The 22967-nt window shown below is 44.4% G+C and overlaps 1 protein-coding gene across 1 annotated transcript; it reads left to right on the top strand.

Moving 5' to 3' along the window:
• Positions 1-2: 2 nt before the first annotated feature.
• LOC104472449 (adenylate cyclase type 9-like) lies at positions 3-1805 on the top strand. The gene has a single exon (XM_010088141.1). The coding sequence runs from the start codon at positions 3-5 to the stop codon at positions 1803-1805; it is 1803 nt and encodes a 600-aa protein (XP_010086443.1).
• Positions 1806-22967: the final 21162 nt, after the last annotated feature.

Genomic DNA, 22967 nt, shown 5'->3' with positions numbered 1-22967 from the left:
ACATGGCTTCCCCACCGCACCAGCAGCTGCTGCATCACCACAGCACCGAGGTGAGCTGCGACTCCAGCGGGGACAGCAACAGCGTGACGGTGAAAATCAACCCCAGGCAGCACCAGGGCTGCTCCTCGTCCAAGCACTGCAAGTACAGCATCTCTTCCAGCTGCAGCTCGGGGGAGTCGGGGGGCACCCGGCGAGCTGTTTTTTTTTGCGGCCACGGCCTCCGCCGGCAGAAGAAGCTGCCGCAGCTCTTCGAGAGGGCTTCGTCCAAGTGGTGGAACCCCAAGTTCGACTCCAACAACCTGGAGGAGGCGTGCATGGAGAGGTGCTTCCCGCAGACCCAGCGCAGGTTTCGCTATGCCCTCTTCTACATCGGCGTGGCCTGTCTCCTCTGGGGCATCTACTTCGGCGTGCACATGAGAGAGAAACAGATTGTTTTCATGGTGCCGGCTCTGGGCTTCCTCTTGGTATGTGTCGTGTTTTTTGTGTTCACTTTCACTAAGACTTACGCCCGCCATTACGTGTGGACTTCACTGATACTCACCCTCCTGGTTTTTGCTTTGACTCTGGCTCCGCAGTTCCAGGCTCTGAAGCCTATCTCAGGAAGTGGTGACATGTCCAATCGGACTCCCGCGGCAGACCCCACAGACACTTGTCTGTCTCAAGTAGGCAGTTTTTCTATGTGTATTGAAGTGCTCTTGTTGCTTTACACGGTGATGCACTTACCCTTGTATTTAAGCTTGTTTCTGGGACTGTCGTACTCGGTCCTCTTTGAGACCTTTGGCTATCACTTCCGCGACGAGAACTGTTTTACACCTCTCGGAGCCGGCGTGGTTTACTGGGAGCTGTTGAGTAAAGCCTTCCTGCACATCTGCATCCACGCCATCGGTATTCATTTATTTATCATGTCCGAAGTCAGATCGAGAAGCACATTCCTGAAAGTGGGGCAGTCCATCATGCATGGAAAAGACTTGGAAGTGGAAAAAGCCCTGAAAGAGAGGATGATTCATTCTGTTATGCCAAGAATAATAGCCGATGACTTAATGAAGCAGGGGGATGATGAAAGTGAAAACTCCATCAAGCGTCATTCCACCTCAAGCCCCAAAAACAGGAAGAAGAAGCCCTCCATACAGAAAACCCCCATAATATTCCGTCCTTTTAAAATGCAGCAGATAGAGCAAGTGAGCATTTTGTTTGCAGATATCGTTGGCTTCACGAAAATGAGCGCCAATAAATCTGCCCACGCTCTGGTGGGACTCCTGAACGACCTCTTTGGACGTTTCGACCGTCTCTGCGAGGACACTAAATGTGAGAAGATAAGCACTTTGGGAGACTGTTACTACTGCGTCGCTGGCTGCCCAGAGCCCCGGGCAGATCACGCGTACTGCTGCATCGAGATGGGCTTGGGGATGATTAAAGCCATTGAGCAATTTTGCCAGGAGAAAAAAGAAATGGTGAACATGAGAGTCGGTGTTCACACTGGGACGGTCCTTTGTGGCATTTTGGGAATGAGGAGATTCAAGTTCGATGTGTGGTCCAATGATGTCAATTTGGCCAATCTGATGGAGCAGCTCGGGGTGGCTGGAAAAGTCCATATTTCGGAAGCTACTGCGAAATATTTGGATGATCGTTATGAAATGGAGGATGGAAAGGTGATTGAGCGAGTTGGTCAGAATGTGGTAGCCGACCAGTTAAAAGGTAGGTGCTTGTATTTTGTGCTCAGTCTTTTTTTTCTTTTCAAGCAAATGTTTTCCCCAGTGCATGTTTTGTGCTTGCTGACTTGCAAATTGAACATGTTTTGTGTTTAACTCTGCGTGCTGGTGATGGCAAACACCATGGGAATTACAGAATAAAATACGCCATGGAGATAAGCGCGAAAGATCATCTCCAGACTTCAGAACTCTTCAGCGCTCCTTGTGAGAGTATCGCATCGTAGGGAGGAGAAGGTTAATGTGTTTGCTGTCTGCGAGAGGTTTTTGTTTTACTGTTGTGTGTCATCCTTTAATTCAGTGAGTAAACTTGTTAATTGGCTTCATGTGCCATACATAGAGCATATGTGTTTTGCAGAATTATGTATATCTGTGAAAAGTTTTTATTGGCATTGGTAGAGTTGGGACTGTGAAGGCATTTGTGAAAATGACAGCTGGATTCACAGAAAGAAATGAGCACTGTAGATTTGGCAGTTTGATACAGCGAGTTGTTACAGCTCGAAGTTCGGCTGGAAAAAGTTACTCAGGTGGTTGAGTGAGCTGGCAGAGGCGCTCCTTTCTGCAGCTCGAAGGATTTGGGGATGAAACTGCAAATTTGCCATTCGGAAAAGAAAATGAGGGATCCTTCGGTTCCCCTCACGGCTTGGCTAAGGGTCCGGTTTCCATTTTTCTACAGAGTATTCATTTGGAAATGAAACCCTTGACTGCTTTCTAGCAGCGCTCAGAAGCGCGTGCAGGAGCAGCTCCACGCCGAGGGTTTAATTGTCTCTTTAGTAAAAGCCGCGTCTCTAGCGCTGTGCCTTTGTCTCGATGGTTGTCTGCAGTGCTTGTAGCCCGAGGTGGGGAGCAGACAGATCAAAATATGTTGCAAAACCCTTTTATGCTATGTGAGTTTATTGATATTGTTTATAAACGTACTCATTTCTGTAAAGAGGGTGTTGAAAACAGAGCGGAGGAAACTGCAGGAGTCACAGGACAGCGTTGTGATGGAGGAAGGAGATATTTGTTGCAACAAATACAAACCGAGGCCGGGATGGTTGTGGAAAGAAAGGTCAGCGAGTGAGGACAGGGAGGGTATTGCAAAACAGCGGTGGAAGTGGTGGCGGCAGGCCGCTCGCCTGGGGCAGGTGCTTATTTTGATGTGACACAAATACTTATTTTTGGTGAGCTGGCTCTCCGCGTGCGTACGGCAGCAGGGCTGCAATGAGAGGCTTACGGGGAGGAAGAGTATCGACAGTGACATTGGTGGCTGGAAGCCATAGAACTGAAGCAGATGTGTGTCCCTGGGCTTCGGCTTTCTGTTTAGCTTCTAAAAATACAAATTCAGTTAATTTCTTTGAAAACTGTTGGCAGCGATGTGTTTCGGTGGAAGTGTGCTTTCAAGAAAAAAGAATGGGACGTAGTCTAAGCTGAATCTTGCTGTGCTGGTGGAAATAAATCCAATAGGCTGTACAGAAACAATGTTGTGATATTTCATCTACCTTTGTAGCAACAAGGTAATTAAGTATTTTTGCTAAATTTGTAACTCTGTTCCATACCGTGAATCACAAAGTGACATGAACTTACTTGTGGAGACTGAGGGTGCTGCTCTGAAGTATTTTTATTTATTTGTTTCTATTTTCTAGGAGATCACAAGAGCACTGTGTAGAGCAATGATGCCCCGTGCCAGAAGTGGGTTTTTCGTGGCCTTTCTCAGACTTGTGTCCTTGGTTACGGTTATCGCGGAGGGGCACGCGTGGGCTGCTGTGCCTCGTCAGTGCAGTGGTTCGGGTTTGCAGCTCTGAGTGCCTTTCACGGGTCCTGCTTTAGGCAGGGCGCCGCAGATGGGCACCCTGGAATGCAGTCTAGATAAGATGAAGTATGCTCTGTGGACTGTTTTCATGTTTTTTTTGTTTTGCTTTTTTTTTTTTTCATGTTTTTCTCACCCTGAAACCTAACTATGAAAGCAGCTGGAGTATGTAGTAAGAATAGCTTCAGTGAGGAATATGGGTTGGTTTGGGTTTCCCCCCCCCCCCTTTCTGTATTTTGTTGTGGAACTGTAATTAGCTTCCATGTCTTATCAATGTTGTACGTAGTCACAGAAATCAGAGTCTGTGTGTACTTTTAAACCGAGCAAACCTCTGCCATCACCACCTTTATCTGCAGGTCTGTGGCACGTGTAGTCCCTTCCCCTGCGGCGCCCAGACCCTCAGGCACACGTGGGTGCTGCAGAACTGCCCATTTTTTCCTGTTTCCTCAGCACTTTGTTCCGCAGTCAGATTGCTTGGCTGACAGGTAAATGGCATCAGGAAAAAAAAAAAAAAGATGCAATGATAAAAGCAATCTAACAGCAGTGCCACAGGCTGGCGTCTGGAACCTGCTGCAGGGGAGGGTTTTGGGAAGGAGTAGCTCCGAGATTATTTAACAGAGGAAACCGAGATTTCACCTCTTAATTAATTGTCCTCTGCCAAGCACCTGCTCAGTTTTGGAAACTTTGCTTTACGATTTTCCCTGAGAATTTGTTGATAGTAGTGACCGAGAAGAGGAAGTTTGTGGTGGTTGTTTAATGGTGTCATACATCGCGCTCTTTTCAAGTACGAAAGTGCTGTGCAGATAGCGGACAGAAGCTTTGTTTCCCTACCAGTACTCCACTTCTCAGCTTCCTTTCAACCTTTGATATTGTAATGCTCTCCTATTTTTTATGTTTTATGTCTAGTATATCATCTCTTCATTGTCTGAGCTCCCACAGCGGTCACAGCTCTCTTTCTGAGGGTAAGTCAACATGATGAAGTCAGCTCTTGGTAGAGCAGAACGGGAGGTGCGGAGGACTCGGTGCCCACGTTACGCACGTTTTGGAACGTCTGCCTAAGACTAGTTCTGGACTGGGTCTTTGGAGAAAAGTACCTCTGTGGTTGGAGCACATCAGACGTGCTCCTGCAGCGAGTCTTTTGGCAGGGTTCACCCCGCAGGAATCGGGGTACAACTCCCCAGTGTGCACCGAGGCAGGGTCCGTAGCAGTCAGCTGGGCACGCTGCTTCCAAACTGCGCTCCCCCTTCCCTTTGAAGTGCTCATGCAGATGGACCCTGAGTTACCCTAGTGCTGCTCCTTGGTTTTTGGAATGGACGAGTCAAAACTAAATTTTTCTCTCCTCATCTTGAAATTTTTTTTGGGCAGAAATTAGTGCTGCTCCTTGGTTTTTGGAATGGACAAGTCAAAACTAAATTTTTCTCTCCTCGTCTTGAAATTTTTTTGGGCAGAAAAATCTTTTTTTACTCCTTTGATGTTTCCTTGGCCCCTTATTGCAAGAAGGAAGTGGGGTCCTGCTATGCTCCCTCATGTTTCTGACTTCTGAATTAAGTAGATAGTGTTTAAAACAAACCAACGAAGAGACCGAGCCATTGATGACCCTACAATGTTTTTGCCTACTGCTGACTGCTCTTTGTTTTAAGATTGCTTAGGCCATCTGTTTTCAGGGCACCTGATCCCCTTGCATGTGGGGGAAGCACACGAGAGCAATGTTGCAGTGATTTTTCTTTTTTTTTTTTTTTTTGAGGCTACAGATAAACCGTAGACATCAGCTCATTTATATCTTCCATAATAATTTTTCCATAGGACAATTCACTTTTTCTGTTTTCTTGCTGAGCTCCCTAGCAAATAAATTTACTCAAGGCTATGAGATGCTGAGAGTCACATAATACAAGTTAATGTGTCCCTGCTGGACTCTGTGGAGCCAGAGACCTCTTCTCAGGATATAAAAAGTTCTGCTTATGGAAATATTTTTGTTTTGCTCTGTTCTTCTTGCTTATTTGCCTGTCTCTTTCTTGTTACTTAGGAGGTCACAGTATTGCTGTTTGCCAGCCAGCCAGCAACTCTTCCAGAAATACCAGGGTCACCAGCATCTTTTTTTTTTTTTTTTTTTTTTTTGAGTGCTTAAAATATGTAAGCATGTTGGGGCAAGAATGCTTTCTCTGTGTTTTCAGAGCATGGCACAATGGAACCGTGATTTCATTTGGGGCATTTGTATGTATGCTGATGCTCTAATAAGAGTCATTTTAGTAAAGTTCCCATTAAAAAATAAATTCCCGAACTTTCTGCAGCAAGACACCTCCTTGTTCAGTTTGCCTCAAGGAAGGGCTTCGTCACTGAATTTCTGTTAGAAGCCTGTGAAGGTACAGACATGTTTACTCTGTGATCGCCGTTTGCTTCAGCATGGATAAAAGGTGGATGTTGTGCGTGCTGTCCCCTGGCTAACCACGCCGAGCCGTTGGTGGCTTGGGAGGGAAGGTCAGCTTTTGCGGTGCGTGAAAGTCCACCAGCTCACCTGTGGCAACTGGTGGCCGTTCTGATAAAGCCTGCCAAAGATTTGTAGCTTACTGCGTTGTCTTTCACTGTTTTCTTTTAATATCTGCTTTACTTTTAAGCATTTTTAAAATAAAGTAAATCAGTTATAAAAATGACTGTTTTGCTCGCTATTTAAACCTTTTAATGTGACCTGAGGCTATTATTTGTCTGTAAATAGCCCAGCTCTTGGCGTGGGGGCAGCCTGTGCCCCACGGGGTGCGTTTCCCTTGGCAGACCCTGGGACCCAGCTCTGCCCGGTGACCTGATACTCTGCCGCTCCTCCGGGTTGGGTTACAGGGAACACAGCGCAGCGGTTCCTCAGGCTGTGAAGGGAAGTCATTGAGTTTTCCTTCTGCTCCTCCCCTCTGCAGCCGATCGGGGGGACCCCAGTTACACCCCGACAGCAGTGAAGTGTCCCCTGCCTGCCCTGTCTTTGTGTCCTTTCCCAGCCCCAAGTGCAGGGGACCTGTAGCTGTTGTCTGCTTCTGGAAGTTCGCAGGGAGATGAAAGTTAAGATGAACGTTTTCTTCAGCTTTTTGAGCCCATCTTGCTGGGAATGGTGTAAATCGAGAAGGCTCGTGCCTGTGCCAGCAGGGCGGCTCTGCAGGGAGCTCTGCCCCAGTGCAGCATTGCTCTGGGGCTTGGCTAAGAGCAGCTCCAGCGTCTGCCTGGTGCGGGTTTCGGGGTGGGGGCGGGAGGTCAGGGCGTTTGCCTGGTTTGTGTCTTGCCGTCTGCTGCGCAGGTCTTCCTGTTCAACCTCCAGTTTCATCATGGTCAGTGAATACAGATCTTCAGGTGCTGGCTTTTTGTATTTAGTGAACTCGTTTGTGACAGATGTTGTAATTCTGGTTTTGGTGTTTTCCAATACTAATCAGGTAATCCAATCTTAATGTCAGGCAACAGCTGATAATAGAACAAATGTCATTTGTTTTAGAGTGGCAATGAAGTAAGCATGTGTACGTATTTCCATGTTGCCACAAAACAAAATTATCTTTCTGACTGAGAAAGAAAATGTCAGTGAATAGTCAGTTTATCGATTTTACATCATCTGACCTGTGAACTGTTATTATTAAGGTAGTAGTTCATGATCTTATTTTCAGGTGTGAGACAGAAAATAAAATATCATGCACAAGTTGACTTCAGTCCTGTATTTAAAAAATGGCAAGTATTCAGTGACAGACAAAGAATTATAATTAGAGGTAATTTGCATGAAGGCGTGTTGGCAGGAAGAGGTAAATTCGACATTGATTTAACATTGTGACATGATCTGTAATTTTACCATGCAATAGCAAGAAGAAAAGGAGGTAAATAGTGAATATAGTCGCTCATCATGGCTCTTGTCAAGGCTTCACCTGGTGAAGATGTGTTTTATAGCTATAAACAAGTGAAAGAACTTTGTATGAAAACCTAGGGATTGTTGAGCTTTCCAAATATCTTACGTGATACAATGACATAACTTTTCCTGAAGGTAAACCCACGGATCTGTGTGTCGGTGCTGAGCAGCCTTCCTGCCAGGTAGGTTTTGTGACCTTTGCAGAAACGTCACAACTTCTCCAAACTGTGAGGAAGATCTGTTGAGTTGCTCGTGTTTTTATGCAAGATCAAGCAGAAAAAGATCTCAATTTAAAAATACTCACACTCAACCTGGCTTTATTATTTAAGGGAAACTTGGATGTTGGCTTTTGAGGCTTTGAGTTTTGATAACATGCTTTAGGGCTAATTTGACTGCACACAGTGAAAAATAACTCATCAGCATCGTTACTATCTGTGTAGGATTCTCCACTTTGTACGGGGTGGAGACTGACTCTAACCATGTACTTTGTTTAGGAGCAGGGGCTCCAGTTTCAGTTTGTTGTGTGTCCTGACACTAATGAACAGATAAGCCAAGGCAGTACTGACCGTCTGGCTGCGGAGTGTTGCAGCTCTGCCTGTGTCAGCCCTGCGTAAGCCCTGCAGCGTGGAGTAACAGACATGAAGACATGTACGTCCTACGAGAGTTGAAGGGAGCGTGGCAGGAGCGGGGCTTTATTCTGGAACACGGGAAAGGTGGGCGCTGGAATCAGATCATGTAATGTTGGAGGGACACCATGGCTTCTGCTGCGTTTGATCCTCATCTGCAGAATCTTCCATTTGTGTTTCTCTCTTTGGCTACTCAAAATATAAGTGCTGCAGTGTAACCAGGTACCGCATCTGAGCTCTCTGCTTCCTTCTTCGTGTTTACATCAGTAAATCTTCAGAGGGAGGTGGGGGACTACTTAAATGAAGGAGAACTTCTTTAAAGAAAAGCCTTGACACTGTGGCTCTTGTGGGAAAAAGATTGATGGAAAAGACAAAACAAAGTCAAAGACACATAATTTATATTCATCTTCTGTCATGAGGGGGTTGCATGATTTGAATGGGTTGTTTAAAACTCTTTTTGTGGTTATTTCACAATATGTACTTCATTTCTCCTTCTGGCAGGCAAAGTGTGCAAGAATTTATATTTACCGCTTTCAAACAAAGTACAGTTAGGTTGGATTTCAAGTTGCTGTAGATTGTCCTGGAATATTACTAAAATGAGTAAATTAAAATTATTTTCTGCCATCTATAGTTTGTGTGTAAGCTGCCTCTCTCTGGATCCTGAATCACAAGCTCCCTCCATCCATCCTGGCTCTGTAAGGAGAGACAGCCATTCCTCTTTCTCTTACAGCTGACACTTGAAAATTCTCTGCTATTTTTAGATGATTTTCAATCTCTTTTCTGTCCTTTGAAAAGAAAGGGAAAAAAAATTCCTAGCCTTCAAATTTTTAACTTCCAGTGGGAGTTGCTATTGCAAAGAAGCCAGCTAATCAGTAGTCTCATTAACACATTTTAACGAGTTCTGTTATATAAATTTGCGTTGTGGTGATGGCTGTTTCATAGGTTTGTAGGAAATTGTTGGAACTCGATTTAAATCAAAGCCAGGCAGGTTTTGAAAGTGTAGCTGCTTGCTCCCAAGTAATAATTGTGAAAACATAAAGTGGCATCCAAAGTGGCAGTCAGAAGAGAAGTACAGGGTGGAGGTTGTACCATGATGTTACAGCTTGTTCGTTGGGGCACTGGTACTGTCAGGTGCTAGGACAGATTTGGCTGGTTAGGTATCTTGCTAGGCATTTGTCAGTGCTGGGCTGTGCCAGAAACCTGTATTGCCATGTCAAGCCAAGTTCTTTTTATCAAATGGATGTTCTCTTTCTTTCTTTTTTTTTTTCTTTTTTTTTTTTTTCTTCCCCCAGATGTTTTACCTAGAGCACTAGACCTGCTGGATCTATGGCTTTAGGGATAAATATTCTTCATGGTTCTGAAATTACTTTGTGAAGGAACAAAACGTTCTGGATATGTTTCTTCATCAGGCATCCCTTGGACTCAAAACGCCCCTTACAACTGCCTGAAAACTTTTTTTGGGTTTGTATTTGCTGCAGTAGCTGAATGTGGGAGTTCTTAGCAAAGCATATGAATAGCAATGATTGTATTGCAAGTCTTTATTTCACCGATAGCACTTACTGTTCCTCTTGTTGCGCTTCTAAAGCTGTTGTCTTCAACTTGGCTTGATAAATTTAGAAATCCCGTTATTGTCATAAAATAGCGTTACATATAAAGTCTCCAAAATTGGAACAGTGCAGAGAAAGTAGTGGAATAAACTCCACTAGCTTACTAATGGACCTTTCCTTCTGCCTGCTGCTTAACGTGTGCAGAAACATGCAGACAGAGGAAAATGTCTTTTGCTAGACCTGTAACATCTTGAATATCTACTTGTCAAAGAGTGATTTGCTTTCCTTTTGCCTTTTTTTTTTCCTTTTATTCCCCCTTCAGCTCTCGGCTGAACCTAACTCACGTTCCCTGTGATTCCTTACAGCAGAGGGGAGGAGAGGGGCCACGCGGAAAGAGCCGAACAGCATCCACATCCAGCTGCCTCTGACTAAGGCTGTGAAGACTTAGATTCCTTCCAGTCTTGTTGATTTATAGGCCTTCATGGAAAAATTCCTTTTTTTCCAATCTTGAGAGAGAGGAGGAGCAAGTGGAAAGCAAAGCTAATCAGTAATCAATAACCACAATACTAACAACTGTTAATATGTTCTAAGAGACAAAACAGCGGTGGTTTGGTTGACTGTGCTTAACTGCACAATAAGCAAAGAGAAGTCTGTAATTGAAATCAAATGTGCCATTAAATATTGATTCAGCCTACGGGAAACACAGGAACACTTCTGCATCTGATCCTGGATGATTAATTCTTTGCATTCCTTAGATAAACAAGGATATTTGAGTCAGAAATGAAATCTTGTTGTTTTTTAAATGTGCAGCTTTGATGTTTGACTTAGATGCATATGCCTAATGTATGGAACAGAAGGTAATTATTTTTTTCTTTGCCTTAGGCCCGCTGTTAGTCCTCCCTGGTAACCTTGTGCAGAGCTGTTGGCAGTAGTTCTCGGGATTAAATTCTTGCATTCTTTCACTCTTGTTTAAGGGACATGTGAAGTCCCTCCTGTAAGGTACCAAGTGCCTTTAACCTCTGACCAACTTGGATGAAAATATAACAGATAAATCTTCTGGAAATGCTCAGGGCCTGACAGGACCGGTGTTAGAGACGGGATGTAGAGAGGAAACGTTCCTGTGAGGGCATTATTCGCAAAGAGACCAGGTGCAGCTTTAGCTCCAGATTTCCTTTGTTTAGACAGCCTGATGCTTAGTAAGAGCTGTCTGTGTTCCTAGGAGGTCTGCGTTTGGACTGCTCTGAGAGAAGCAACGGCCACAGGCTTCCAGAAGGACGATGGAGACTTGGCAGTGTCACCCACAGTGAAATTACACCAGCAGATAATCAGACTTTGATCCAAGGCTTTTGTAACCTTTCCCATCTGTTTCCAGCTTTTTAAGCTTGGTTCTGATTTGATAACAATATCTAGGAAAGCAAAAGGATTTTACTTGTTTTGCTCTGACTCCCTGTTTGGGACTGACCTTGCTACTGGGATACAGGTTATGGAGGAGATTCTATCTCATATGTACGTGTAAGTTACTAATGAGACAATATAAATTATATTTAATGTTTTACTTGCTGCTTGCCAATGTAGCATCAACTAGAAGCAGAGAGCATTCTTAAAAATACCATGTGAAGATGAGAAAATTTATTATAAGTTGTTTCATAATCCCAATAAACCATTTAAGAGAAACACACACACCCCACGCTTCACCCCAGGTTCTGGAATCCGTAACCATCAGTAACTGAATTTTTCTGCTGAGGATGTTAAAATAACATATACGTCTTAGGTTATGAAACATTGCTGCTGCTGGAATTTGCTGTGGATACAGAAGTAAACAAAAGGTCTGCTAGTCTTCACAGAAGTCGCGTTTTCTAATCTGTGTCGGATACTTTGATTTGGTATTTGGGGATAGTTTTCCACAAATAAGTCCAGAAATCTTAATTACATGAAGCTGTTGTTATTTGCTTTTTATGCAGATGCATGTATGTGTGTATATAGCATTGCAGTAAACATGTGCATTGTTAGGGTGTTTCTTTTGTGAAAATACTCTGAGTTGTCTTTGTGTGCTGTTGTTTCTGAATAATCAGATGCTGGGATCGTGTTTAATCAACTTGGAAAGTGCTTAATTCTTGGAGCACGAATGACCAGATGTTCATCAAACGGGTGATGTTTTAATAAGTCTTGCTTAGCTATCCGTATTTAATAGGGAGCACCAGAAAATCTACCTGTCGGTAATAGAATGTGGTAGCTGCATCTCAGAGAGCTTTTCAGAGCGCATTCGTCTTCAGCAGTGATGGCTGCAGCCCGGGTGGGACCTGCAGCGCTGCTCGCAGGAGACCCGCTCCGGAGCAGGAGGAACGGTGGCTGCTGTGAAGTGCGGACGTGTTTGGATACGATCCGCGTGCTCGTGGTAACTGCGCCTGCCACCTCTTGCTCTGTCTGATGCAGGGGATGGAAAAAAAGGAGATAAAGGAGGGATGTCGTATTCTAAAATGTGCAGGTGAAGGCTGCCGAGAGGAAGGTGCTGGTTTGGGAGCCCTGATGAAGTGCTGGAGGACTGTTGTGCTTTGTGGCTTGCCCCTGCTCGGGGACAGAGACCGTTTGGTGATGGCTGTTTGCTGTTGAGGAGTTGGTAATGATTTTGTGTCCGTAATCAGGTCCTGAAACTGAACCAGACCATACGGAAGGCATTTCTGGTCAGGCACAGTGTTTTCAAAGTGTTATAAAAAATGTGTGCGTGATTTGGCTATATTTAAAATGTAGTGCATCTGTTAAGCATTTCATTCTCTGCAAGATTTCAGGAGGTGACAAAGTTGGAAATTGTCTTAAAATTTAGATGAAAATTTTTTCCAAGTTAGGATATTTGCCTGCTAGGCTTCTGCACTTTCAGCGCTTCAATGAAGTAGTGTATTTGATAAACAGTTAGATAAACTGCATTACGTATGTCTTTTGGGACTTAAGTTATTGATTTGCTTGTGTGAGCCTAGCATCAGCCATAGACAAGGATGCAGCCGACACAGTCCTGAATTTGTGTGCGGTGGTCTCCTGCTGCTGGAGTGGAGAGGGCCTTACGGCCCTGGGTTGTGCTGACAGCGCGTTATTTGTCTGACCTGGTTGGAGGAAAGGATTTGTTAATTCTCGCACTGTTCAGTAAGCCCAGGAGTTGGACTCTGCCCCACCAATGTCTGATGCAGCTTTTTAAACACTAAATCCTCCTCGTTCAAATGGCACTCTTTGTTAAAGCTTACAGTTCTGATCCTTTCATTTCAAAGAAAAGCCAGTTGTTGTTAGCAGAATTATTATTTAATATATATATTATTTGTGGCAACAATGTGCTTTTTGTGTGTGTTTTAATGTGCTCTTCAGGGCTTTATGGTAACACAACAGTGTCTGGGGGAAATACATAAAGCTCAGTTCAGGAACTGCAGTTAATACACGTTGAGTATGTCCACCGTGCATCTAAATAATACAACTTTAAATGTAGCAAAGGACTTTCACAAATATAGGCACAGCAGAACAGTGTTCTAAAAGTCCTTGCTGCTGTGCTGAGGTGATTCAGTATAAAATCAACACAGAGTACAAGAGTTAAAGCCGTTAACACAGACTTTGGGGTCAGAAGGATGGCTGGGAGGGTTTATAAGAGTTTGAATTGCCCTTTCAGTGTGTATGTAAACTTACAGCTGCTGCAGTGACGATTAGAAGACAATCTTACGTAAAATCAGCCCGTGAAGTGTAGCTGATATTAGATGTCGTTGAAAGGGTTAATCCTTTGGTCTTTATTCAGAGAAGGAGGCACCTCTCAGAGTGGTATTGAATGAATTAGGAAGCTTGTGCTGCTCCCTGGGCTTTTCAGCGATGGGGAGCTGGTGGTGCCGAGCCCCGGCGAGGTGCACCCTGCACAGCGCAGGCACAGAGCAGCGACCCGGTAGCACCGATAACTTCTTCCAGATGTGCCGTCCCGCTCCACACGGCAGAGGGGATGTGCATTATGGAAACAAGGAAAGGAGGGATGGCAGCTGGAATTCAGTGATCTGGCAAAACCAGCACGGATCCCATCCCCACACTTGAGTTGGCGTGGCTCTGTTAGAACCTCGTGGGACAAAGAAATAGCTTTCAGTTTTTGAGCGTGGTTAGCTTTATTTTTCCTGATGTGACTTTGGCTTGCCTCATATATTGAAGAAAACCCCCTTTCTTTCAAGAAAGCCTAAAATAATTCTCTTGATTGATATACATTTGGATATTTTTATACTAATATGTGGTTGAACCATAACAAACGGAGGATGAAATTGTACTCTCTGGTATTTGCTCCTTCTTTTCCATGGTCAGGGGAGAAAAATCTGCCACACAGGCACAGTGCACAAACTGGAAAGATCACCGGGTATTTGAATAACTCGTGTGGATTAGATGTGTGCCACTTGTACGTGGGACTGTGGTAGAGTGAGCCAAGGGCTGGGTTTGAAACTTCTCTCTAGAGTTCCTGTCTTTAGTTTCTCAATGAATAAACTCCTCACCTGTAGCTGTGTAGCCCATTCCTGAAAGACCATTGTCTACATATTTCACTGAATGGATTGTTTTTCCAACGTGACCATTCAATACTCTGCCAGGGGAGGTAAGCTGTCCCTGATCAAACTCCAGCTAGAGCTGTTGTTGGGTGTCTTGGTGTTGGGTGGTGTTCCTGCTAGCTCTAATAAAGCTTCTGGAATAGTTTACTTCGGTTTCCTGTTCTGTGGAGTTTAGCTATTGCCAATATAAGTTTTTTATGTGAAGCTTACCAGACACATGCTGAAAATGTGACGATGAAGTGTTGGCTTGCGGTAACTGAGATTTCTCCTGTACCTTCTACTATGTGACTCCTAAAACCAGGTTTAAATTCCTGCCTGTCACACATATGTTCACTTCTAACATGTATTAGTGGTGGAACGAGCAACACGAAGTGCTGGTATGTGCCGAGGTCGGGTAATGAGCTCGTTTATTGATAAGAAGCTTTGCTAATGCTTTGTTGACAGCGATTCCCAAAATGCTGCATTGGAGGTTTGTCCCGGAATCCAGGTGCTTGCTACTGCAGCAGAGTTACATAGACTAAAGAGCGAGTAGTTAAAGTGAGTAGTATTGTTCCATGGGACACAGGGTGCATTGCTTGATAATTCTGCCTTGGACGCTGTCTGCAAATATTCTTTTTGTGCTGGGTTGGGAGTGTGTTCTCGGATCCCATCACAGTCTCTCATTTTCTACTTAGAGCATTTTTCTCCCCATGTTGGAGTAAGGGGGAATATAGGGGAGAACTGTTCCCTTTTTAGGATGGTATAAACAATCTGAGAAATACTTTGAGGTCTTGAAAAGGTAAATCTGTATTTGGACATTAGACTGAGAAGAGATGGGGGGGCTGTGGAGGTACCAGCTGCCTTTGCTTCAAAAACAGGATGAAGAATTGCAGGTTCAGCACAGCAGCATCTGAAATCTCTTCACCGACACGGGGAGGTGCAGTATGTGTAAGGAGGAATGTCCCCTTTACCTCCTCAGTAAGTGCTCATCCTGCAGCCTGGTGGTTGTTTTGCTTTCCCGTGCTTGGGTGGCAGATTCTCATTAGCGATGTTTTCCCAGTTGCATCTTTTTATTTGGTTTTCAGTTCCTGCACTCCTGGTTGGAGCCGAGTGTTGTGCCTCGAGACTTGGTGAGAAGTTGTCATAAAGTGTATTTTTCAGTAGGTTTTTTTCTTTAATACAAAACAGATAATGATTTATCTTTCTGACTGCAGTGTTACAGTAGTTCTAGAAGAGAGAGGATTTTTACGTGGCGTGTATTTGGGAGGAAGGAAGTGATTCTTTAATGGTCTAAAATTTTCTGATGCTGCCTAGCATTTGGGGCGATTCACGCTGTTTCCTGAAACAGAATTTAGCTTTTTGGATGTTGGAGACGGAAAGAGCATAGCGCAGCAGCAAAAGTATATCCGAGATGTTTTCCTGTTGTTGTTTTTTAATAAGCTCTCCCCAAAGTTAGTTCCAAGACCTTTAGAACATGGGGGAGCCTCTGCTTGTCCCGTGTGTAGAAGAATTGATTGATCCAGTAATCACACCCAGCTAATATTTTACTGTTTTGAATACACGGACTACTTAGCGTGACTTTATCTGAATACTACTGCTGTTGTAAACGTGGCTCCACATGTGCAGAAAATACATTATTTTGTTTATGTTCCTATCAACCAAGACAGCAAAGAGACCACGTATATAATGCTACATAAAAATCAGAAAGGTAAGCACTGGTGAATGTTTACAGCACAGTCAGTAGGTTGTTCAGTTCCTTCATCTTTGCCTTTAAAATTTACTGTTATGAGATTTGGAGCTTTAATGAGTTGATTTTTAAATATATTGGATTTTTGATTTTTAAAATTTACTTAATAACTAAGAAGTTAATTGGAAAAACCCCCAGTGTTTGGAAGGAACCTGAGCTGAAAGGCAGGTGAATGGCTGATTGTTGGTCCAGTGGGGGATGATTAGTTCTCAGGGTCTTCTGAGCACGGAGGTGATGGTGCTTCACAATTTCGTGGGCTCAGATGCTGGGGTCTCTTTGTGGACATTAGTTTTTCTTTTTGGATGCTCCTTTACATTCTTGCCTGCAGATTTCAGGGGCCGGTTAAGAGTTGAATTTTCTCAGGGAAGTGCAAGCTCCTACCCATGGTAACTTGTGCAGTTCTAAAGAAAGATCATATTTGCTGGAAGATCGTTCTCCCTCCTCCCAAAAACCTGACAGCTGTTTTAAGAAGTTATTTTCAGGCTGGAACGTGAAACTTGGAAGAGAACCAGACTCCTTTATAAACAAACTTAGCAGTCTTCCCCCCACCCCCCCCCCCCCCCCCCCTTAAAAATTACTCTGTACTTTTATTTCCAGTTTAATGCGGTTGATCATATGTTAATGCTGTTGTTTATTTCCCCCTTTTTATTTCCTTTAATGTTCTTTAGTGTTTGCTAATAATTCAAAAGCATAAAGAACTGGAGGTAGTTGTGGACGTTGTGGTGGGAGCTGCAGTGGTGTTTCCAGTGCCGTTTCCTGATGTGGAGTGTGTTGTGAAAGAGGAAAGGTCGGATTTACGGATACTGGTATTAGTGTGGTTTCTAGCCCTAGAACTGAAGAGCAAAACTTACTTCTGAGCAATATCTCATATATTTTGCTGCAAGTTTCCAAGGTCCCATAGCACCATGGTAGCTTTTCTCAAAATATTGTGGCTTATTTAGATAAATTTTCAGTATTTGTTTTCTTTGTTCTCTTGCAACTGGAGATAAGCCCCGTAGGCATTATAGCAGCAAAATATTTTAATGGGATGGAAGCTGTTAAGGGAGAAGAGTTATTCTTAAATCTTCTTTTGTATTTTTAATTACCCATTAGATTGTATCTTCTGAGAAGTGAATTAGAGGAGGAATTTTGGGATGGGATTTGGTAAGACTGGGAGGCAGTGGGGGAAGCAGAAGTCAAAGGGATGTTGGGTGACAGTGCAAAGGAAGAGACTGTAAGGAGATGAAATCTGTCGAAAATGAATCTGAATTGCTTTTTGTGGGATGTTTCTGGTTTAGTCCTTAAATCTCATAAATTTTGTTTCAGTAATGGAAGAAACAAACAAAAAAAAATGTGAAACAAATGGGAAACAACAACAACAGCTTACGGAGAAGTTAAGGAACTCTCTGTAGGGACTGGTTTGGGTGTCTGCCTTGGGGCAGGTGAGTGCCTGGGCGGTCAGCACGCTGTCGAGCCTTTTATTGCTCCGGTGAGGGTAGTTTACCACCTTCCAGAAGGGATCAGAAAGCTGTGAGTAGTGATGGATTGCTGCTAGAACAGCTTAGCCGTGCTGTTGAAATACTGCATCTTTATTTTTTCTCGCTTTATTACAGTGAGATGGCATTAAAAGAATTTTAATCCTCTTTTTGAATTATTTGGCATAGAACTATTGCTGATTTACTGCGGGGGGAGATTGTTGTTTTGGGGTTTTTTGGTGTCATGAACTGTCTGGCTTGTCCAGGACCCAGAGTAAAACAGAATTGCTCAGCTTGAAGTGGGTAGAGGCGATCTTTGCTATCACCAAAAGCGACACGGATCAATAATGTAATGCTAAAGCTATGCCTTGCCTTCCTCCTTGCGTTCAGTCCCCGGCAGCCTTGGTAGCGCAGCCCGACAGTGTGTTTGCAGAGGAGCCCGGGGAGGCACACGGATGGATGCCAGTTTGCCCACGCAGGCTGCAAGCTGTGACCCAGCTGTGTGTTGGTGTGGCGGTACCCAATTCTGGAAGGGAAGTGTGGGGTTGGACAGATAATCGTGCGCTCGCCCTACCTCCCAGTGACAGCTGCTGAGCAGAGCAAGGTGCTTCACAGAGTTTTTTTTTTTTTTTTGTTTTCTTTTTTTAACACTTAATCAGTCTCTGCTTCTCACTACCAGAGGCAGAAATTCAACACGCAGTGGTATTCATTTTTATCTTTATATGCACACATGTGTAGGCATAGAAATAAATGCATTGATTCTCTTAGTTCAGAACTGAAAAAAAAATATTCCCAACTGATGCTTTGGGGGTTTGTTTTGCTTTTAATGGATGCTGCAGCCACATAAAACACCAGGATAGAAGCTGGGTATCTATGAACATTCTGGCTGTCAGTGAAGCGGTGCCTCTGCTGCAGGGGCTGCCGGTGTCCCTGGCAGGTAGGTGTGACAGCCGCATTGATTCTCTTAGTTCAGAACTGAAAAAAAAATATTCCCAACTGATGCTTTGGGGGTTTGTTTTGCTTTTAATGGATGCTGCAGCCACATAAAACACCAGGATAGAAGCTGGGTATCTATGAACATTCTGGCTGTCAGTGAAGCGGTGCCTCTGCTGCAGGGGCTGCCGGTGTCCCTAGCAGGTAGGTGTGACAGCCCGGCTCAGCGGTGCCCGTGTGTGCGCAGGTCTGGCTGTTGTGTCTTCTGCTGCTGGGCTTATCTGTGTTTGCCTTGGCCAGCCGGATCCCAGTCCGCTTCAGTTAGCCAGGCCTGGGCTTGCAGCGCTGGTGATCCCTGCTCCGAAGGTGTTTTTGTTGTGGGTACTCTTGTGTGATAAGTTTTTGTGCTTACAAATGCGTTTGCTGTTGGAATTTACTCTGCTCTGGTCTGCAAGCCTTGCCGTAACGTTTCCAGGTCTGTTGAACTGGAAACTTCCCTCATGCTGTCTAAACTTGCAAAAACAAACCAGGCATAACTGTTTGTAAAGGCTGTTGTGTGAGCTGTTCTTTCTGTGTATTTCCCAAATTTGTATTGCAAACAGTAAGATGAAAGTGAAAAAGCAGGTGATTGGGGTGAAAGTAGGAGCCATGAGTAGTAAGACCCATTTCCCTTTGGCTTTGTGTAAGCAAGCGCACACGTGTATCAGGAAACATTCTCAAATATTTTCTCTTATTTTTATTTTTTTATTATCTACCAGTACAATTGTACAGGCTTGGTTGTTGATAAGCAGGTAAGTATCAAAGTACTCGTATCAAAGATTAAGAAAATAAACTTGGTTTTCTGATTGAGACAAAGTCGGTAAGTGATGGAAACAATACGTGTGTGAGGGAATGTTCTCTGAGGCCGGTGAGCCTGGGGACTTTACTGGTAATATTTCAGCCTTGTCCCCCCTCCTGGCTGAGGGGCATTATTACATCATTTACTGTCATGTTAGCAGGTCTCTCCTTGCAGTTATCTACAGGGAGACTAAATACAAATACCTTAGAAAAGACCTGTGACTAAGGTCAAAATATCCTCAGGGGAGGATGGCTTCAGGGGCTGTTTTTAGGCACCTAAAACTTGAGCGAGTCGTTCCCCCCCCATAGTGTGGTGTTGGATGGAGTTTTGGTTGCTTGGTTTGGTTGGGGTTTTTTTAGATACATTCTGTTTATTTTCATAATCATGACAATTGTTGCCTTGAAGTACGTCATTTTTAAAGGTCTCACGAAGCTTTAGGGGACTGTATTGTTTATATTAATCAATTTATACCAGGGCTCTTACCTAAAGATTCCTTTGCATCTGCTTTATTAATTTTCATAGCTCTTTAATTTTCCTGTTGAGTTGCACAGGGCCATGTTCAGTACACAAAGGCTGCCGGTCTATGTTTGTATCTGGTTTCCTCAATAGTTTGTTCTCTTTTTGAGTTTGAAACTTACATCTTAATTTGTTTTTATTCGAGTCTGATGTAACAGTGCCAGATCTAACTAATTAAATTTCCCGTCTTAAGCTTCTTACAACTTACACATTTTCTACATCATTGAACTTTCACAAGTCCTGCACTTGCCCAGGCTACACCTTGCATTTAATTTGCGATTTGAAATTACAGTGGGCACTGCGTCCTGAACTTGTTTTGATCTATCCATCTACAGATTGGGGAAAAAAAATCAAAGTATAAATATACTCAGCTCATCTCACTGGGGCTGTTTCACGGGAAAGCAAGCAAGCCCTTACTTGGTACGACACGGCACGTCCCAGGAAGCACCAGGGAGAACTGGTGGCCTGTCTCTCCACTCTCCCACTGACGTGGGGTTGATGCAGTTGGGATAGACCTGAGATTTGGTCCAGTAATCCAGATCCTGCCTTTTGACAGAAAGGAGACAGGTTTCCCGATTTCCCCATCCAGTTGCAAAACACAGTTTTTTCAGGATTGCTGGAGCTGGACGTTGTTTGCTGGAGGACGAGAGGATCCCTGCCAGGCTGGTGCTCAGCCGGTGCTGGTGGTGCCCACGATGCGCTTCTCTCGGTAGGATTTTCCATCACAGGAGTTTACGTGTTTCCCACGTCCGTAAGCTTGTGCAAATAACAAACCAGCAAAGCTACCTCCCTACAAATTGTCATCCAGGCTTGGCATTAGCGCTCCTCAGGCTGTATCCCCTGGTTGCTGCTGCTCACTTGCACTCTGTGTTTTTTTTCCCCAGCTCTCCCCCTCTCCTCTCGTTAGTGTAACTTTCATTCAAATTAAATTAAGGAAACACAAGGGAAAACACATACATTTTAAGAGGCTGGTTCTCTGCTAGCGCCATGCTTGCTGTTAACTGCTGCTTGTAGTTTGCCTTCGTACAAAATACCAGCTTCTGCTTTGTTTCAGGACGGGCAGAAGCGAGAGAAGGGTTTTTAAGTACAGGAGGTAACGAGGCTTCGCTGCTTGTAACGCGATGCAGTGTTCGGATGCCTGTGTGGTTTCTTGGCCTTCCCCTCTCCGTGTAGATTAGAATTGCTGAATTTCCAGTTGCCATTTGGAAAATCTGTTTTACCTTCTTCAGTACAATCCTAGAAATGTTTTCCTTCCCTGCCTCCAGCTTCTTACTTTTCCCTGTGCCCCTTCCCTTCCTTCCAGTCCTTCCTTCCAGATTTCCACTGTGGGACTGAAGCCACAAGAAAGGGCTGAGTCAGTGTCTGGTACCACTGAAGGAGTGAAAAGCTGAAGCAAAGGGAGTAAATGAAGTAATGGGAGTAAGTAGCTGGGGTAGGATGGCTGGAAACTTTCACAGTGGATCTGCTGATGGACAGGCGTTCCTCGGCGGTCTGCAGCAGATCCGCTGCTGGGGTCTCCCACTTCCTCTGGTCTCTTGTTTTCTTCCTTACTGTCGCCCAGTTAATATGCTCGTCAGGGCGGGATTCCCAAAGAAACAGCCAGAAACTTGATTGGAAAGGGTCATTGGCATCCTTTTAATTTTATATGGGTCACGATCTGGAACATTACACAATCTAAACGTTGATGAATTGGCAGTGAATCTCCGGGCCATTCATTCTTCAAAACACATTTTAGCTGTTGTTAATAACATGGAAATGTAAAGATGCAGTGGCAGAGTGGCCGAGCCCCTCGCGGGTTCCTGTGCGGGAGAGGAGCCCGTCCATGGGTCTGGGAAGTGCCCGTAAGCTGCTTTCAATCCGAGCGGTTTGTTTAACTCTGGATTTATGGGATTTACAATAAGCTAAACAGAAAGATATTATATTACTTTTTATCTGGAGCATCTCTCTTGCACTTGAGAATAAGCGAGTGCTGGGCAGGGAAGAGGCTGCCGATGGGAAGAGCAGCTTGCCCGGGGACGACGGGGCCGGAGGATGGAGCAGAGGGTGCTCACCGCCTTCCCCCCGCGCAGACCACAGCCACCGGCTCCGGGGCCATAAAAGGAAACAACATTTCTTGTCAAAATACAGCTGCCCAGCTCGTTCGCTTTCTGGGAAAAATGTCCAGTGACTCTGCTGATCCAGCCTTGCGATGTGCACATTAAAAGTATAAACATTTACTTTCTCTTAACTGGAATCGTTGGCTGTTCAGAACCCATAGGGCAGGGGAGTAACAGAAAGCTGCCAACTGATGAGTGGTCGCCACATAGTGATGTAAAGCCTAGCTAGAGGTTTAAAGTTCAAAACAATTTGTGGTTTTTTTTTTAAAAGTCGTCTATTTTATCTGGAGGAATATAGCAACCAGACATTATTTGCAAAAAATCGTGCATCTTTGAAATAAATTCAGTTTTGAATAAAAAGTAGCAAGTATTTTTTTCCTCATCATTTAGTTTGAATTATTTTATAACACTGTATTGCTCAGAGAATTTTAAATTTCTATAAGCTCTTTAAAAGATGCAAGACAGTGTTCTGTTGGCATAAGCTGAGTGGAAAAGTAAATATTTAAGGCTGACCTATTGAAGTATAAATAGCGGTTACTGTGTGTAGTGTTTCAATTGTAAAAATATTTCTTGAGGTCTGTTAATATGCACCATTGCTTGTCTGATGGGAGCGTTTTTTAAAAGCTGCATTTCTTTTTTGGCAAATTGATCTAAAATGGGTCACTGATACATCTTTGACAGCTTCTGGTGCCTCGGGTCCCTTACGTGTTCATCACTCCTCTCCTGGGAAGGTCCCATCTGCTTGGCAGCGCACACCAATTGAGGGGTGATTCTCATTCCCAGAGGTTTATCCTTGTATTCTGGGTTGAATTTGGAGCTGTCGCATCCAAAAATGAGGAATATGGTCAGGCAGCGGGAGCTGGCTTCCCCAAACGCTGGTGTTGGCTCCTGCCCGGCTGCCGGCATGGGCAGTGCTGCTGGGGGGCTGCTCTGGGGGATGCTGGCGTTGCCCCTGGTGGATGCTGGTAATTAACTTCTCTCGTCTCGGGCACCTCACCAAGCAAGCAGAGTTCGGTTTTTCTCCCTCTCTTTGGAACTTGATCTTTAGCACTCGTGTTTTGCAAGAAGAGGGTATTTATCGTACCTTGTGTCTCAGAGTACCTTGTCCCGTGGCCTCGGCTCGGGGAGATTTCCCATTCTTGCGGATTTAAGGAAGACCTGAAGTGTTGCTGTAGCACGGTCCTTGTGTTCAGCAGTAATTATACAGGCTGTACTGTCTGCTCGCTGTGTCATGAACACTGGCTGGCTTCCACGTGGGCATGGAAGCTGTGGGATGGAAGCTTTCAGCGTGCTTTGCCATTGCACAACAGCTGTGCGCTGCTTA

This window comes from Pterocles gutturalis, unplaced genomic scaffold (assembly GCF_000699245.1).
Source record: "Pterocles gutturalis isolate BGI_N339 unplaced genomic scaffold, ASM69924v1 scaffold682, whole genome shotgun sequence".
Taxonomy (NCBI): domain Eukaryota; kingdom Metazoa; phylum Chordata; class Aves; order Pterocliformes; family Pteroclidae; genus Pterocles; species Pterocles gutturalis.
This window is presented reverse-complemented; position numbering and strand designations above follow the sequence as displayed.

Bases quoted from the DNA above. Each gene is read 5' to 3' on its own strand.
- LOC104472449 (XM_010088141.1), top strand. From the start codon at position 3: ATGGCTTCCCCACCGCACCAGCAGCTGCTGCATCACCACAGCACCGAG.